The sequence below is a fragment of the Plectrocnemia conspersa genome, unplaced genomic scaffold (assembly GCF_051122295.1).
Source record: "Plectrocnemia conspersa isolate PC_06_02 unplaced genomic scaffold, ASM5112229v1 ptg000014l, whole genome shotgun sequence".
In the NCBI taxonomy this organism is placed as follows: Eukaryota; Metazoa; Arthropoda; class Insecta; order Trichoptera; family Polycentropodidae; genus Plectrocnemia; species Plectrocnemia conspersa.
The window spans coordinates 28,043,799-28,063,700 of record NW_028277178.1 but is presented as its reverse complement, the minus strand read 5'-3'; the positions used below and the strand labels follow the sequence as shown (position 1 = coordinate 28,063,700).

Below are 19,902 nucleotides of genomic sequence, written 5' to 3'. Positions count from 1 at the left end.
AGCATATTCGGGTGACGGTAGTACAAAAAAAACGGCATTTATGTCTATTGTTATTATTTACCATCAGTGATTAATGATCGTTAAGTCTTAATCGCTCTTTATCCATTGATTGATGGTTAGCTCTCTAGCATGAGATATGAACAGATATTTTTTAATACTTCAATACAATTTTAATAGCAATTACGCAAAATAAATTATTTGATTAAGTGATTAATATTTATTATCAATTTAGAAGTAAAAATATATATTTATTCTTTACTTTTGCACATATGAAAAGAGAAAATAAATTATGCACGTAGTGATTCATAAATAAAAGATTATAAAACTTTTATGATGCTTTCAAGTTTATAATCCGCGAGAGTTGACAATAGTCGGCACTTCATAAAGTTGCTGTTAATCCTTTGACGCATGGTATAAACATATTTTTACTGTCAACTATATATTGGGACGGGTGAGCTGTTTCACGTGTTTTCACGATAAGCAAATTCATATATATTAAAATTATTCCACGCTCACGGACAAAAGCAAAATAAGAATGGTTCCAAAATATTTATTTGCTATTTTTTTCTATATTACTTTCATAGCATGACAAAATTTAATCTTGTCTGTGGAGTTTAAAATTCATATATTATGACTAAAATAAATATTTCTTAGATACAACTTTATAAAAACAACATTAGTTATTAATTAATATGCGGTGTAATATAAATTACCAAATTGTTTATCCGCTATTCTACAAATATTTTAAAACTGATTCATTTATTTTAAAAAAATTAGTACCCGCTTAATTTATGAAAAAAATACCCGATAACCGGGTAATTAATTTGGCAGTATAGTGACACAAGCAAAATTCAGAGAGCGCCAGAGAGACTCAATGCAATAACAACAACACCACTTCAATGTATATTTTATGGCAACGTCACAAATAAGCGCGGACAAATGAGCGTGTGTCAAAAGAGCGCTGCATTATAAGCGCTGCGTCATAAAAGCGCTTACCAAAGTAGCGCTGTAACAAAATAGCGCGCGTCAAATGCGCAGGCAGTCATATGAGCGTTTGACAAAAGAAAGCACATCATAAGAACGCAAAAATACTTAAATAATACATATTTTAGGAATGAGGTATACAAAATATAGGTAAATTGTGAAAAATTTACAAGGAATAAAAATTCACGAAACATAGGCGGTAAAATTAATATTTTATGTGCCAGAGCGTATTGACGATTAAAATGATTTGTCAATGAAAACATTATTATTTATGAATTATTACGTACATACGAAAGTATGGCTCCCCATTCCCATACGTACGATATACTTATATCATGAAACGCTGATTTAAAATTTATCATTACGTTTGTTTTATAATGTTTCATTAAATTGACAAATATTAATATTATTAATTAAATAATGAATTAAAAATATTTTTTTAAATTATTAATAAAATATTATTATTTATCGACTCGACTTTCAATGAATGCGTATAATAGGGCAGGTATACGGCCCCTCACTAGTTAGATATAATTCTTACTACTATTACTATCACAGTAATAATCACACAGTTAATATCAAATTCATCGTCACTTTCTTAAACATCCATTATTATATCGTCATTCGTAATTATATGGATAATTTCTAAAAATAAATCAATATATGTATTTATAAATAATTAAAACACAGATTACTAATTATTAGTAATTTACTAACTCGAAAAGACTAATATTATTATTTGAGTTGCCGCTAAAAATGTCGATACCCAGATCGATAGTTGTCAATCGCTCATTTTAATAGTGCGAGCGAAATAGCTTTTTTCTAATCCTTTTATTGCATAACAGACACACAATATTAAGTAAGAATTATGCACAATTAGAGCATATAATCCCGTTTCATCCCATATCATAAAAATATAGATACCCTTTGAAGGAAAAAATCAGTTTAAGACCAATAATTGTCAAGTATCGCGTTATGCGCGGTCTTAAAACCGCTCGATCCGGCCATGTTCCGATGAAAAATTTTACAATAAACTTACACTCGTAAATTGAAGATTATTGACTTATTTGCATAAGTTGAAAATTTAATATTACTAAAATGTGTGTTTTTACCATTAATAAATTGAAATTGGCAAAATTAGTTCCAACACAAAGCCAATAAATGCATTTCAAGTTTTGAGTGCAACGCTTGGAATACGATGTCGACTTACTAGCACACAAAATTAGAAAGACATTACCATGTCTACAATTGTAAATGTCCTCGCGGACCACGCGACTTCGCCGTCACTCCACAGTGGAAGGGACGCGGTAGAAGCGACGCGTCGGTTGCACTCTGATGCAACGTCCTTGCATAGCAACAATATATTGTGTGTATAACACACAAATTTTAGCTATAAACACTAATTTTTTGTATACACTGCTTAATTTTAACACATACACTAAATTACACTGGTAATTAAAATGAATTGAAATCACTTTATAATGCACTGCTAATTAAAAACATCGAAAGGGATATTATTATAAAAATACTTATTCGACAAAAATGTAACACGACCGTTAATGACTAATGTCATATAGCTACTGAATTTTTTTTAAATATTTCGAGATGCATAAACAAGTTCAAACGAGTTCGAGGTTATGCTTCGTGTTATGTTCATATAAACCATAACGATTAAAATGTCGTGCATCTCAGATTACAAAAAAAAATATTTTTTATCGAAGTTTGACAATTTGTCTATTTTTAAAATATTTATCTCTAATTCCAATTATTTTAATGCAAGTTGTTTATTTATTTTTAATATTTTAATGCGAGAGTGACACGAAGGTCACCTTTGTTGTTGACTTGTTGACCTTCTAAAAATATAATGTCGATCATTTCAACTTTTATATTATTTAAATCTAATTTATATGTGCCAAATTTACGACATTTTCAAATGACGTTCTTTCGTTGAAAATAGTGAAAAATATATACTTTTATTACATATTGATAACATGGGGGTTAGGGGGGGCTGAACAAAACTATATTTTGAAATTTATTTTCTTTATTTTATAAACACATTATGTTTTTCTTTTTATTGAAAATTAATTTTATTCGACGCTCCTTCTTACAAAAGTCAGCAATAACCGCATTATATAATCAGTATATTGTCTTTTTTTAATTTGTCTAAATGTTTTTTTTCGATTGATATTAATGCAAGAGCTGACAATCTATTCTCACTTTTTTTAATAATGTGTCTGATTCGCTTAGAAAATACAATAATTCAACATAGTTGCCTTCATTTACGGTATTATTATTTTCAGTGTCCTCGAAAAGAAAGTTCTTGTTTAGATAAAAAGCAAATCACGTCAATTAATTTGGAAATAATATATCTGTTTGCAGTAACTTTCTTATTATTTAATTCAACATTTGCCTTAAATTGAGCACTGAAGAAATCATCGATACGATTTTCTCGGCGCATTTGACGGCGCTCATTTGACGCACGCTCTTTTGACCGGCTGCCCTATTTTATATGGGACTCGACCAACAGTTACAACTTTTTCGAGCAAGCTGGACACTTCCGCATTAAACATCGCCACCCGATATTGACACCGATATAAAACTATGAAATAACACGCATTGTAAAAAATAGCAATTAAATACAGACACCGCAATAAATTGTTGGTAGTGAATTGTTAGTAGTGAAAGTTTTCTAATTTAATGCCAATGAGCCTGCTTTACTTATTTTATTAAATGCTTTGGAAATCTGTAGTGTGTGAAATCAGGTATGAAATGTATTAAATTGAATATAAAGGTTTGAAAAAAAAAAACAGTTAAAAATACTTAAATTCAATTGTATTTACATGTATATGTTTTAGACTACCACAAACAAACGATACGTTTGATCCAAGTACTATGTGCTATTTATTAAAATTAACTAAATTACTGACTCAATCGTTTGCTCAGTGTGCGCTGACCACTTTGTAACGCTATTCAAATGTGTAAGTCAGTTTGGGAAACATTTGAAACTACTACATTATTGTATGCAAACATTACCCATCGAACAATATAAAAATAAATGGTTTTATTTTCGCTGATGTATTCCTATTATATTTTTATATCACGTTGCTCCATAGCGACAAAGCAATTTTGTTTCGTGTGTAAATTTGGGCTAAGCACGTACTTGGTATGTAAAAGCCCCGGCGAGAGAAGGCCTTTTTACGCGACTAGTTTTTATTATTCACTTTTTGGGCCCCGTAAATTTGTGGCGGTTCATCCAAAATGCATGATAACCGTAAAATGCTTGACCTTTGTCCTAAGGTTTTAACGGCCCTTCACGTCGGGGCTTCCAGTAAACACACGCAACGAACTATACAACAACAGAACACAAACACATACTGATAAGGTATTCTGATATTAGAATACAAATCTAGGCATTTGCACGGATTCTGAAAAGGTGCAAGGGTTGCTAATCCCCGAAACTCAACAACTAAGGGTTTCGGGTAATGTGCACTTATATGCGGGAGATACTCTTGAGAAATATTACAGACAGCTTGTATCCCACAGAGGCGAACAAATTGTGGATTAATTAGAATTATCAGGAATTTCTCAAGGTAAGGTAGAGTATCGGGAATTCATCAAAATTTCTCGTTAATTAGGGTGCGATTTTATAACTTCTCACATAAGATTCAAATTTCACGATTCAAGAGATAATTAAATTTGCAGCAGTTGTTTTACTTAATTTACGAAATAATCTATCTAGTCGAGTTCTTAAATTCTCTGAACACAAAACGATTACCATTTCACAACGCAACACTCTGTGGTAAGCACACATCTTAAGCAACGATTGTGACTGACACATTTAAAGGCGAGAATGTGTTCCCAGAATCATATTGAATCTTGGTGGTTTGCCTTTTCGCATGGAGCGGAGCAAACTCCCAATACACCTAGCCTTCCCCAAGAAAATAAATAAGTCACATCGACTGTCAATCAATGCGACAGGAACTAACTTGAGAGATGAGTGCTTCTCTCATGGTCAAATTTATATAGCAATCACAAACATATTTATATGTGCTGTCAGACAAAATAAATTATCAAAGATACATTATTGTAATAATTTATTCATAAGCTTTAAACAATATATTTTAAACACTACAGCGATTAACACTATTATATGTATTCTTTGTCATTATTGGATGATCGCCCCACAAATAGCCACCTGGAAGTTTCACTTTCAAAAAATGTACAAAGGTGGATCTAAACAATATTGCCATTGGTGATTTGTCATTTGTGTGAACTTCGTCAAGGACTGTATTTCGGTACAAATTACATATTTCTATGAAATAATCTGTATATTCTTCCAGCGTTTAACTGGCTAAATATCACAACAAGGGTCGTACATTAAAAAACAGATAACATATAATTTTATGTGAATATTATATACATTAATATTAAAATAATAGTACATTTTAATTTAGGATGGACCTTTGTATAATATAATTAGCATGCTGAGAATAATTTTTATTAATTAAATATATTATCACGGTTTTTAATATATATATTAAAATAAGCTTGCAGCTAGAATAATTAAAATTGTATTATTCTACGATTTTTATGCGATAACACCAGTAAAAGTATACCTAATTGCAGATATATCATCTGAGAGTTGTTAATATGAAGGTTCAATTTTAAAGAGTATTATATGTAAAAACTACAGGAAATAAAAATTAAAATTTGAGCCAAAAATTATACTACAAATGTTATAATAATTACGATGTAAATTGTAGATAGGGAACGATAAAATATGCTTTTATATTCATTGTTAAAAACGTACTACTTAAATCAGAAAGACCGGTAAAAACAACAATGGATAACAGATGAAATCCTTAATTTGACGGTTAAAAGAATGAGCTTAAGATGTAAGGAAAAATAAAAAGTTAAAAATAAGCATGACGTCAGACTTACATTTAAAACTCTAAGAAACTTTATAAATTACAAAAAATAAAACATCATCTATAATAAAATATAAAAATTGCAAAATAATTCTGAATATAGTAAATAAATTAAAATTAATTCAAAAAGCAAAGACCATTGAGATGTGTGCTAAAAAATTGTGATTGGAACATTAGGATAAGAAAATCATACAAACAAAACCAAGTGAAAATAAGTTGCTTCTCAAGGTTATGAAATTTGAGAAAATGGTTTGGGTGCAATTCCACTAAAATATATCTATATGCTAGCAGATAGTGTAAGAAGAAGAAGATATATATTTATAAAAAAAATTTAGCAATGAATAACTTTGATGTAAGCAATCTTCCTAATAACATTCTGTCAGTCATGGAGCGCCACAGTCATGTAAATATTTTTTAGGTTCCTATAAAGAACAAAGTGGCAGTTTTTCGCACAGGCCTCAGATTTGAGACGTATCGCGAATTGGCATGTTTATTTTCGAGGCACATTTGGCGCACATGGCGGGCCAAGGTTTACGTAATACATAATACCCGTACCCCTTTGTGATTTCGACGACACCCCATGTTTACACAAAGAGAATAAATTTGATTATTTATACAGAGCGACAAGGGCGGTGGAAATGTATCTTCTCAAATTTAGACCTTTCGATGAATATAATGTTTGCATATGCAGACGCGAAAATCTCAAAAGCTAGCGCTAAATAAAGCATAAAGAAAATATTTAATCGGTGATAATATTTCATAAATAATTAATGAAAATATAAATATTATATCGGCGCGTTTCTTAAGCGCTAACCGAAAAACTCGTACTTTATTACAAAGTTATCCAGGCTAATTGGGAAAAAAGTAATTAATAAAATAAATAAGAATGCTCATAGTCACGACCGATATAATTGTTTCTCAAGAAAGTTTTCGTTTGTAGAATCTTTTTCGATTACTTTGCCAAAAGTTTTGATGGGGTAGTCATTTCCAATTTGTTATACTTTGCTACTTTCACCAAATTGGCCGTGATATAAATATTATTATACTACTTGCTATATTCACCATCGTCTCAATAAATTCTTCAATTTTATTGTCGTCCACCGACACGTATCGTGTTAAACCGAACACAACCGTAAAGAGTGGAGATATGATGAAAGAATTTGTATTCCGAGCATATTTTATTACTCTCCCTTTTTCACTTTCTGCATGAGCAACCCTTTTACCTCATTTTTTCTGCGGTCGGAATCCCACATATCTTCGTCGTTTTGTTAATATAACGCCCCAATCTTTTGCATATCAAAGCCTTACAATATCACTCCACAATCAATTGAAACTTTCCACAAAAAGTATAATATAAATCTTTAATCATGCGCGAATAAAAAATATATTTATGCGATTCACTCAAAACTCAGAAAGAAATCAAATATCTCTAAATCTTTAAATATTCAGAAATATAAAAATAATAAATTCTGCCTGAGCAATTTGGAACGATTGACAGTTAGCGCTCTAAATTTTATCGAAATAGAAATCTGTCAATTGTAATAAATAAATTTTATAAGTGACAAGAATAGGTATATAATACAATTCAATATTTATTTATTAAACTACATAAAAGTATAATTCACTAAATTCAATTTATCTAATTTTATATATGAGTTATTAATTTCGTAATGAATTTTACAGATTACGACAGAGAATAGCAGACGTAATTGAAAAATGTATTGCCCTATCAAGTAAAGCGTTCGTAGGTGAATTCCCAGAAGATACTCTTAATGTATTTTAAATTAAAATTTACATGTCTCTTAAATATGAGTTTTAATTATTTCTGCCATATAACATTAAATTATAAAAATCCTCCTACCTTAAATTTAATTTATAGCATGATTAAAATATAAATAATATATAAATAATTATTCTCAATAACATTTTAATTTGACTGAACTAGTCAACGAAAACGACAACGACGAGCGTCGGTACGTAAGAACGTATTAGAATTTAATAGACGCAAGTATGTTTTGTGCTAGAAAAAAGCAAACTATATGTTTCTGTGAATATATAATAATATAGTAATGAGTGGTAAATTGTGAATCTGGCTAGTAAGTAAATCATATTTAATCGGTGTTTCATTGATAATACTAATATACTAACATTTTGCCAGTTTAACCACGTAATTTGTATTTATTTTGCTATTATGCTATTATATTTATAATATTTGAAGGATTGACACACATTATTATCATAAAAAAGGCTAGTTCAAAGCATTTTAACCGATAAAAAATAGGGTTTTTGCTTAACAATGAAACACCGTGAGAGACCACTTAGCATGCCATAAATCATATAGGGTTAAATTTTTATTGCATTGAGAATATATAACGCGCGCAATTGTATCCAATCTACCTTATCAGTCAATTATATGATTACAACTTTTCTATATGTAGTAATATAGATTTACACACTTATCATTATTTATTTACATCCGATTACACTAGTAAGTCCAAGTAAATTTTCAACAGTATATATATATATATATATATATATTTTTACTAGCGAAAATATAATTTAAGTGATATGCGCTAATATGCTGCTCTAAACTGACTACCCAGGTCAACTTGACAGTTGCGAAATTTTCTGTTCAAACCCAAACCTAACCTAGTAATGTTCTAAAACTAATTATGGTTTTAGAATTTTTATTAGGTCAAGTCCAAAATACAAATCAAGTCAAAGGGGATCATCCCTATGGGGAAAATAAGCGTATGAATAAGTACAGACATACATCGCATCTCACATATTGCTCCATAGTTTGTCTGCGTTTCGATATTACACTATGTTTTAAAAATATTATAGCTATCCTCATTGATATTGCTATGCACTGTTAATATAAGAGAGCTGATCAAAGTATTTTCAAACCGAATTTTGGTCAATAGGAGAGCGCAAAAACAATTATCACTTCTCAGAAATAAAAATTACGTCAAAAGCAATAAAATCGTGTCGGCGCCGTCGCAGTGAGAACGCTCAACGGCACGATTTTATTGGACCGGGTTCGCTCTCGGCGGCTAAACTAAAACTTAAATTCTAATAAAAACATGAAATGTCTAAGTACATATTGCTTTGATGAGATTAAACTTATCGTATCTTTCATCTTAGCAACTTCCTTTACAGAATCTGCAGCACCTAGTCCTCTTGAGGAAGATAATACTAGAACGCGCGTCGTTAAGGGTCTGTGACCGCATATTCGGATTCGTAAACTATGTCACAACTGAAAGGGCTTGAATTGCGCTTGCTACAACTAAGATCTTCGCAATATATTTTATAAACCATTAATTCCACTTATGAATTATTTATAAGTGAAAAATTTGTGATTAATTCCAAACATATTTGTGGTTCTGATTCATAAGAACATTTGCTTTTTTACCAATATTTTTTTAATGGTAGTAAAATGCGTAAAATATCCATTGCTTTGAAATTATAGCACGAAGCATTGCCTATCATACTTTGTTTTGTATTATTTTTTCAACACAAGCGTTTAGAATATCTATTCTAAAAGTGAGTATCAGTATATGGAGAACTACATCTCCAGAGTATCGTGATATTATAGTACTTCGTCAAAACATAACAAAGCACGTGCGGCTCTCAGAAGCTGTAAATATGTATTTTACGGTTAACCTAGACAAGTTACCGAACCTCACCTGGGAGCAAACGTCACGTTCTCTGATTGAAAAAACTGTACGAAAAACTTACCCTAGTTTCGGCAGCCACCCGGGGGCCTCGCACACGTGTTGCTCTGGATTATTAATGATTATGTCGGTTTGATTCGTCCCGTGAAATTATTCAGTATAATGTCGCAAGGACCTGCCGCCCAGGGGGTGATTTATAATAATTTGGGGGAGTCGGGGTAACATCTCCATCCGTCACTCGGGTAATTAGTCACTAGACGAGAGCTTAAGGGAAAATTGTGTTTTAAAACAAGTTTTATATGAATTGAGCTGTTGTTATGTTAGGATGGCTCGGCTGGATGGGAAGTTTGTCATAACACAAATCTTAATCAAATTCGACTTTAGCGCCGAATTAACGCTATGAAGTTTACGCTTCTGTGTAGGTTAGTTAAGGAGACGGTAATTTGATCAGACAGACCGCCAATCTTTGGGCGTATTATTTGTATTTATCATTATTAATTTATACCGAGAGAGGTTTGTTAAATCACTTTAAATTATAACTAGATGTGTTGGTTCATAACTTAGCACTTAATAAAAATTATTTGCGCTATAATTTATTTTAAGTGTGAAATTTTTATAAATATATAATATTATACCAATCCGCTAGAAGAAAGTATATTAATAGTTATATAAAAATATATTTATAATAAAAGCACACATATAGAATACATTGTTGGTTCTTATAATAAAGTAACGTAAATATTTACATTGCTAGCTAATGCACGGTTCTTGGTAAATCGTTTATTATGTTACTGAGTTAACCGAGTTAATGGCTTCAGTCAACTGCTTGATTTCATCACAACTCAACGCCGCGAAAAGAAACATTTTGCGAACAGAGGGGTCTTTGAAACACTACAAAATGTTAACTCTCCAAATATTCATTAGAAAGAAAAAAAATACGGTGCCCTGCGTAAATCATTTTTATAGGCGCATCACGTACGATGTTTCATTAAATTTGTCCTCGTAAGCGTATCGGTTATTGAATTTTCTGTATACGGCACACTTTGCAGAATGGCCAAAAAAACAACATACCAATTAATGATTTGATAAAATTGCCAGTGCGCGTATATAAATATATATAATATTTTGCCAAGATATCCGAGCGCGAAACACAGTGAGAAAATGGAGCAGAAAGTGGAACGCAAACAGCAAAAGTTGTCTCGTAAAATTTTTAAAGAAAAATATCATTAGAAGTTTTTTATATTTTTTTGTTAAAAACATTTTTCCTGGTGCAAATATAAGATACAGTTTTATTTTTGAAATTAAATCCACTAATCTCTTGATACCACTACAATATAATTCGTTCCCTAGTTGACTGCAACTTTTACAAATTAGTAGCCTACCACTAAAAATATAATAAGAATGTTTATATTGAATATAATCTCAGATTAAAAATTATGTTGCAAAAAACGTGTTTCAAAAGCTTTAATGTTATGAACACGCAAAAAAATTGTTTAGTATTTGCGCAAAAAATAGTAGCAAAGGTTGCCAAAAAGCAGAAAACATTACCGTATTTTTTGCTTATTAATTTCATATAAATACAGAATAATCTTTGTAAGATTTGTGAAATCTCATAAAAATCTATCGTCATTTAAAATGAAATTGGACGATCTTACATCACAATTTTTTGAAATTTTACGATCAAATTAGAAAATAATGTGCTAACCAATATTTATTTTTTAAAATCAATGCATTTCATAACATTGTTAAACGCGTGATCATCAAGTGTTTTTAAATTTCTGTCCTGTGATTGATCGGTCGCCCTGAGGGAAGAATTGGTATGTATAAGTACACAGGGAAATATTGATGTGTTATGTTGTTAGTAATATATGTTTTATTTTATTTATTATACTCCTTGCTTTTCTCAACGTTTTTTTATACATTTTATTTATTTGCAATCTACTTTTTTGAACTGAATTTTGAAAAATAGTGTTATTGAATGCAACTAATGCAAGATATTATTTCCATATTTTATTAAATCTTCCGTTGTAACCTGACAGGCGTAAGCCCAATACGTTACAACGGGCAAATCTGTACCACCTGAGTAAGTCAATCAGACATAATGAATACCTACAAGTAAGTATTAACTACCAGACTGAAAGTCAGAGAATCAGTGACATCTATTTTATTAATTATTAATTATTATGTGCTATACAATTTATAATCAATCAGTCACTGCTGCTGGGTCCGATTTTTTTAAATAATAGAGCATTTTTATAAAAATTAAAAATTCGATCCCGCAACCTCAGAGTTACTAGTCTGAACAATTCCTGACTACGCTATATATTAATAATACAAGATTTAATTTCAACTCGCTTTAATATTTACTATTCCTTCTCCCTGGCTTCAATAACAGCCGCTACTCTTTTTGGCATACTATTAACTTATAAGTTAAATGAATAGTAAAATATTTATAAATAATGTAATAAAATCAAACATTGTTTTTAAAACTTCCACACATGAACATGATTCCTACCCCCTACTGCTGCTGACGATGCAGCAGCTCTCAGCTATAGATAACTAGGGTTTATGCCGGGATATTTGCAATAGCTGCTTAAAAACTCTCTTTCAAGCACTGCTTTAAGCACAACCTAACTTTATTTTAATTATCAATACGATATTCATGCATGAGATATAGAAAATCTAAGAAAACTTAATCTGAGATTTGAATAATAATTATACAGTAATTCGAACACAGGTCTTTTAAGTATAAGTCATTGCCTGACATGAAATATCTAGCGTGATGATTTGAGAAGCAATAAAAAATATCAATGACCTATTTTTGATTTCACTGCATCACGAAAAATTTTGAGTTTCATGAATAAAACACACACCGCTTTATGCATCACTGGTAAATGTGTGGCGACAGTTCAGCTAGATAATGACGTTTATCGGGATCACATTAAAACGGATTTTTTAATAACAAAAATAGAGTTCGCTTATCGAAAGAAATTTCTGTTCCGAGAAACTCCTTCCCTCCGCTAGGCACTACGGATATCAACGATGTTGTAAAATGATTTGACAGTTGAGAAACGTCTACTTGCTGTTCAAACCCAAACCTAACCTTATAAAAATTTTAATTCATTAAATTTTTAGAACTTTTATTCAATCCAAAATACAAGCTAAGCCAACAATAGAAAATTAGCGGAAAAAGTACAGGTATCGCAACTTACATATTGCTCCATAGTTTGTCTGCACTTCGATATTACACTATGTTTAAAACATATGATAGCCATCCTTACCGATATTAGTATTGACTTATAATATTAGATGGCTGATCAAAGTATATTCAAACCTAATTTTGCTCAATAGGAGAGCGCAAAAACAATTATCATTTCTCAGAAGGCAAAAATTCACGTCAAAAGCAATAAAATTGTATCGGCGCTGTGGCAGTGGGAACGCTCGGCAACGAGCGTTCTCACTACGACGGCGCCGACACAATTTTATTGCTTTTGACATGGATTTTCGACTTCTGAGAAGGGATAATTGAATTTTTGCGCTCTCCTATAGAGCAAAATTCGGTTTAGATGTACTTTATTTGATTATCACTCGTAATATTGTTATAAAAATATTTTAACACATATAATATTCAAAATATTCCATTACACTATCTTATATAAAATTTGAGAAACATCTTAGAGTAAGACCCTATATATTGACACAATATACTTGTATTTGTTTTTTTTCCTAATATACACGAGTGACTAGTGCTACTCTGAAACCCACGAACTTTATGCGCCTTTATTGTATTTCGAAATGTGAGACAATAAGATACTCCTCAACAAAAAAACGCTTATAAATGCGATCGAATAAAAATTGTGAATATACTGATTGTGGCGGTATGTACTATGACTGAATTCGTAGAATCCGTTCGTTGAAAGTAACAAAATGTTGGAGAAGCCCACCCTTTGTTACCGTTTAACGCTTATCTCAAAAACAGGTGTGCGTCGCAAATTTTTTTGAAGTTATCAGTTATATGTGTTGGTTGTTTTAAAATGCAATAATTTTATTACAATCAGTTAAATAATTTGATAGCGGTTAATTTATTTATAGTTATTTAATTTATATGCAAATTCGCAAAAAATAAATGTCAATACGGATCCGATCCGACAATGATGTTTAATATAATATATCAAATTCGTTCCAAACATGATTAACCATTGTATACACAATAAACTATGTATTTAAAATTAATTAATTCAATCGCAGCTGATTTTGAAGATTTAATTTAGATGCAATTTTGCACAAAATCAACAGTGGAACAACTCTACGATTATAAAGATAACTAACGATTATAAAGATAATTAATGATTAATTAAAATAAGTATTAATAATCAATAATTATTTTTTAATTCAATATTATATTATTATTTAAATAGTTAAAAACTACGAATAATTGAGAAGCATGGTGCCATTAGATTAATATAGATATGCTTTAAGAAATTTAAAAAAGATGTTTCTAATTGAGCCGAGCTTACTAATGCATCAGTAACAGCTCAATAATATTTATAAGGTAGCAGTCACCGTAAAATTGGCTAAAGAATGACTTCACATTAAGTGTCATAGGGTCCACTAAATATAACTTAGAAGCTCTTCTGCTTCGATAAAAAGTCATACAAGATAAGTTTGGGGATTTATCATTTATTGATTAAAACTATATGACAAATTTTAGTCTTGCAGAACCTTCAATGAATATGTAAGGTTCATTGGTCGCAATGACCATGATTTAATCGGTGGAAACGTTTAAGTTTTTTTTCGATTAAGCATGAAGCATTGCCAAAATGAAAGTAAAGAAGCAATAAAATGACATTGTCTAGAACTCAGTCATTATAATTTAATCAGTCTGGGTGTTACCGAGCCCATCTTTTTTAATATTGTTTTTATATATATAGATCAGTATATAAAAAAATATTTATATAGTAAAACTACATGCTAAGGGTATCATAAGCATATCGTTGCTTATATAAATAAATTATAAAATAATTAACTCACCGATCACAGTGGATAAGATGACCAGTCCCAAAATGATTGCTTTCCCGATTACGTGTAGCAGCGCCACAGTGTTCTCCGTCGTACCGTTTTGTATCACTGATGAGTTTGCATACGTCCAAGACGTATTCTGACATATCCAGCTGTCGTTTGCCACAGGGATTAGAGTCGTAGCGTTTGTTTCTTGCACAAGGGTCGTATTTGTCTCTTGGACTATGAGGCTCGGGTCGAATAGTTGGTCCCAAAAATATGTCATATCACCACCCTTGCCCAAATCCACCTCCATCACTTTATAGTTGATTTATTTCACATTTTACATTTATTCTAAGCGTCGTTTTTTTCTAACACATTTCACCCTCCCCAGAACAAAGAGAATAAGCGTGAAAACATTCATAGTTATTGCTTTTTTGTTGGTTGAAAACAAATATCTAATTTACAAAGTTACATCTTGAATTTATTTTAATTTAAGAATTATGTAGCGCACTTTTTATTCGGTTTCTGTGCATTTTGTCGCTTGCGTTCATGTCGGATCTGAAAGCAAGATAAACAAGTAATTAGGTTATATGTATATTATAATATTTTAGGTACACAGAATTGTAAAAACATTCATTAGATATAAATAGCTTAATAAAGTCAATTTCAATGATGTGTGGGATATTGAGTACTTTTTACAACAGCTGCAATGGCCATTCAATCGTACAATATTGGAACATATCTATAATACGTACTGGTATATTGGGTATTTATAAAGTACAAAATCATAATAACGGTATTAATTTAATAAATTATGTTGATAATTGCATAATATAGTATACAATTCATTTTGACCTAACAAATTACCCCAATGTATCACGATGGTTGAAAAACAATACATAGAATTATTTCAATAATATAATAAAAATTATACACATTAAGAAAAAAACAATAAAAATTAAATTATACTACCTCCTTTTAGCTAACATTACACATATGTTCAATACTATTTTATTAAGAAGCCGGATGGCGAGTCAGTTGGTGCATCCTGGCCCTAACGAACATCACCAGAGGATGCGATCGTAATTCTCGAAGGCGTTCCGGAATCCAAAAGTTTGTCGACAGTACTTTTCCTTAGTTTAAAGACATGCTTAGCGACATACAACTTTCTGCGAATCGTATTCCAACGCTCCTAAAATAACAGATAATAATTAAAAATATGGTGTTCTTCAAACTTTAAATGAGCATTTTTTAGCCTATATATATATATTTACCCTGCCTGTTTTTTACAATACTGTATATCAAGGAAAACGATAGATTTGCTACAAGTTTACAGGCCAAATGAATACACGCTTTTTATTATACATTTTACGTAATATACGAGTTTTATAGTAGCAAAGTTCAGTAATTTACTATGAAAGGGTTGCGATCTTGCGATTGAATTAATGTCTAATGCTATTTATGTAACGGAAGTAATACGTAGCTCAGATGCTTTACGTATGTTAGTCTTATAACATAATTACAGATTAAAGCACTCATTGTATTATAATATTAGTTAAAACCGAAAGTAATTGTCTCTTTGATAATAGTTTATAATATGTATATATTCAATAATAATGACATTGGTACAGATTAACATAATAACTTTTCAATCTTCAATTTTATAATGACACAATTAATAATACATAATCCCTCGGATGAATACAGAGAGTGATTGAGAATATCGACTAGTTATACAAATGCACAACTATTTTAAGATAATTGTTATAATAGTTACAAGCGGTTTTAAAAATTTTAAAAAGTATACTACACAATAATTTATTAACGATGGTAAAGAAAAAATAAAAAGAGCAATAGAAAATAAATAATTTATATAAATGTACTTTTGAAGGTTCGGTTCCCTTCACATTATATTACTATTTTTGGAATGTTTAGCGGGCAAACATTGAATTTTTTATTTGTTCTTCGGACAGCTAATGGCTTTTTAATGCATTGCGTATGTACAGTATAAGGTCGCGTCGGTAATTTTGCTGTAAACGTTGGATAATCTTGAAATATATTCATGATGTGTTGCGAATTTAATTTATTTATAGGTCTCAACTAGGGTTATTATTATATTTAATGTATATATCAGATCTGGCCAACAAATCGGTCGCGACACAATGTATCGAAATATTTACAATCGGTTTTGAGGCTGAAGAAGTATGACTTGCAACAAAATATGTTTTCAATGTAATAATAGCTGCGAGTTATCCAATTTTTCTGAGAGAAAATCTGTTTAATAAACCTTAAATCAATTCGCGAATTCACTACCTGAAGACATCAAAAACAAAAACGAAATAAATAAATACATTCAAGGTATACGATAATCATGCAACACAAAAATGGGCAAAAATTTATATGAGCGTTTTATAATATATTAATCTATGTATTTTATTTTTCTTACAGTTATATGAATCAGTGTTTAATTGCTAATTTTGATTGCTATGATCTTTGCTGATTTTTTTATTAAAGAAAAACCGTTAGGAACGATTTAATTGCGAGGTATCGATTTTTTCACTGGATTCAATAAATACGTAACCAAGATACAGTTGTTATTATTAAAACATAGCTCAAACAAAGCATTGTTAATTATGTTTGAATGACGAAGATTTTTCAGATATTTTTAGAAATCACTGCATTATTTATAAATTAGTTTTATATAGTGAAAAACGACACAAAAAGTGTAAAAGATATATTTTTTAATTATGGAATCGCTTAGAGGAAAATCTCTTCAATGGCGACTTTTCAAATGCAATGCAAAGATGAGAAACTGGATATAATTTTACATACAGATTTGAAGTGGTTTAGTCAAAGCAATTTTTTGAAAAGATTTTGAGATTTGTTGGACCAAAGCATTAATTTATATTCGCTCATTTTAATTTTTCTCGAAAAAATATAGTCATTTGCAATCCTGAACAAGTTGCGCATCTTTGGTATGTATATTATGAACTTTTCGTTACTAAGAAAAATTTATCTAGTTTATAAACTTCATATTTTTTCACCCTATTGTATATTTATTTCAGTAAAATATTATTTATATGGAACTAAAGGTAACTTTATGTGGCAATAATAAACTTTTCAAAGTAAAGGACCTATAATTTTGCTCTATAAAAATGTACCACTTCAATGTACAAATCAGAGCTTTTGTATAAAGATTATTGACCTACAGTAAAATAATTTAAAGTTCTATGTACTTAAGCTAAAATATTCGCAATAAAAATCACATTCTATATTAATCTGTAATGATGTTATAAAATATCGTTTTTTATTAGTTTTATGTATCTACATTTTAAAATATATTTATTTTGTAGATAATATACAAAAAGTAATTGATCCAATAAATACACTGTATAAATATATGTTACTATAATCAACTTTAAAACGAATTACATAACTGAGATATAAAGCATGAAAGATGATGGCATGTGTACATGCCATCTTCGGAAAATGGTCAATTTAACAAGTGATTGTAAATCAGTATCTTTTAGCGGTACTAATAATGTAATTATTGAATTTAATATTTTTATATATGTTCTAATAAACGAAAGATTGTTAATTTTTAATGTCAAAATGTGATACGTGGCGTTAGAATTTAGACGATGATTTACTTGCGGGTCATTACCCAGATCCTATTACCAGTGTTCAGTCAAACTTTCAAACAAGACTCATCTCCGACCATTTTGTTAATTTCTCAACATCAACAAAGCTCGCTTTGAAAGCACAACTGACGTTCAACCCTTCCGGCATTGTTATTTCAACATCGCGAATTATTGCTGCTTCTCGCCGCAAGGTTATTTATTAAACAATATTTTCTGAAATTTATACGTAAATTTTTACATTGTTTCAGATGAAAGGAGCCCATTTTGGGATGTAACAATTAGAAGGCGGCGCTGTGACGTCACTGTTAAGATGTATCGCCGCCGGCCTTTATACCAGCTATTGTCTCTTAAACTTAATAAATTACCTTTTAAATATCGAACAATAGTCAATGGGAAGGCAATTAAAATACATGTTAAATCTTGACTCTTGGGTAAAACTATAGATGTGGGATTTATATGTCATATTTTTCACAAAGCTTTGACTTATTGTAAGTCACAATTAAATTATTTTTTCGTTATACGGATTTAAATGTTATTAATGTATCGGCTATAATTAAACTACATTTTTTTCTTTATCGATTTAAATTTAAGTAAGCGTCATTCACACGATTATTTTAAAAGATATGGAAATAAATAAACATATTGCCCGACAAAAGGCATAACAATGTTCGCAATAGACAATGCGTCTAACCTGCGTATAAACCGCTATTGTCATATACGCCTTACATTAACGATCAGCAAAAGTTTTCAAAGTTTGAACATATTTTGTGGCTTAAATAATCAAACGATGCAATTAGCCCACGTGTTTCAAATCAAGTTTATTAAAAATGAAATACTCACACCGATATACAATCAAACGATTCGAGATGAGCTCAGACAGCTCGGATCTAAGTAAACGCAATCTGCGATGGTCGGTTGAAATTATAATTTTACATTATTAACTAATTCTGTTCTCTCAGACACAGACATATAGGTTTCAAACACAGGTATTTCAGGTCGATATTCAGCGACTAACACCATCGAAGTTCAGAGAAAATCAAACAAGCAGCCCTTCTTCTTCAATCGTTAGATTTAGTCCAGCGCAGTAGTCACCTACGAGCCACCATGAGCCATCTCGAGCTTTGAGACGACACAAACATTTATATCTACAAGTATACTTTTTTTATGATATGTGTTTTTTTGCGTAATTTAAAAAAATATAATAAAAAAATAAACATAAACTAACAATAACGATTGAAAAATTATCCATCAATGATGTTAAAATAAAAAGCTTCTGCTGGTAGCTATTATAAAATGGGCTGCTCTTTAGTGAGCGGTGCATTTAGGTCGAACTCCGGAGGCTGTGAAGCGAAACGCTATGACGTCACACATCTCCGTCTATCTGAAAGACGGTCTGTTACTATGGGCGAGAATTTGGGGTGTGAGTTAATATTATAATCAACTATTATAACGCGTTTCGCACGAGACACTGAATATTTCATACGAGCACGTCCGTGTTTGATGTTAATAATGGAATAATTTTCTTCAAAATTTCCTTTACGAAAGTGACCTATTCTATTCCTAGAAATTTAACTGATAAATGGGTCTTAATTCCATAGTTTGTGAACACAATTTGGAATCGGATATGATGGTTATTTAATCTGGATAGTTTTAAGCAAAATTTATTAATACAAA

General features: G+C 30.5%; 1 protein-coding gene across 1 annotated transcript in view; it reads right to left on the bottom strand.

The window, feature by feature from the left end:
* LOC148226687 (5-hydroxytryptamine receptor-like) overlaps window positions 1–19,902 on the bottom strand; it is a 198,177-nt gene that overhangs the window by 81,336 nt on the left and 96,939 nt on the right. The window contains exon 2 of the mRNA XM_088203462.1: window positions 14,618–15,145. Coding sequence (XP_088059588.1) covers window positions 14,618–14,900 — 283 coding nt within the window. The 5' untranslated portion in view covers window positions 14,901–15,145. The remainder of the gene's footprint in view (window positions 1–14,617; window positions 15,146–19,902) is intronic.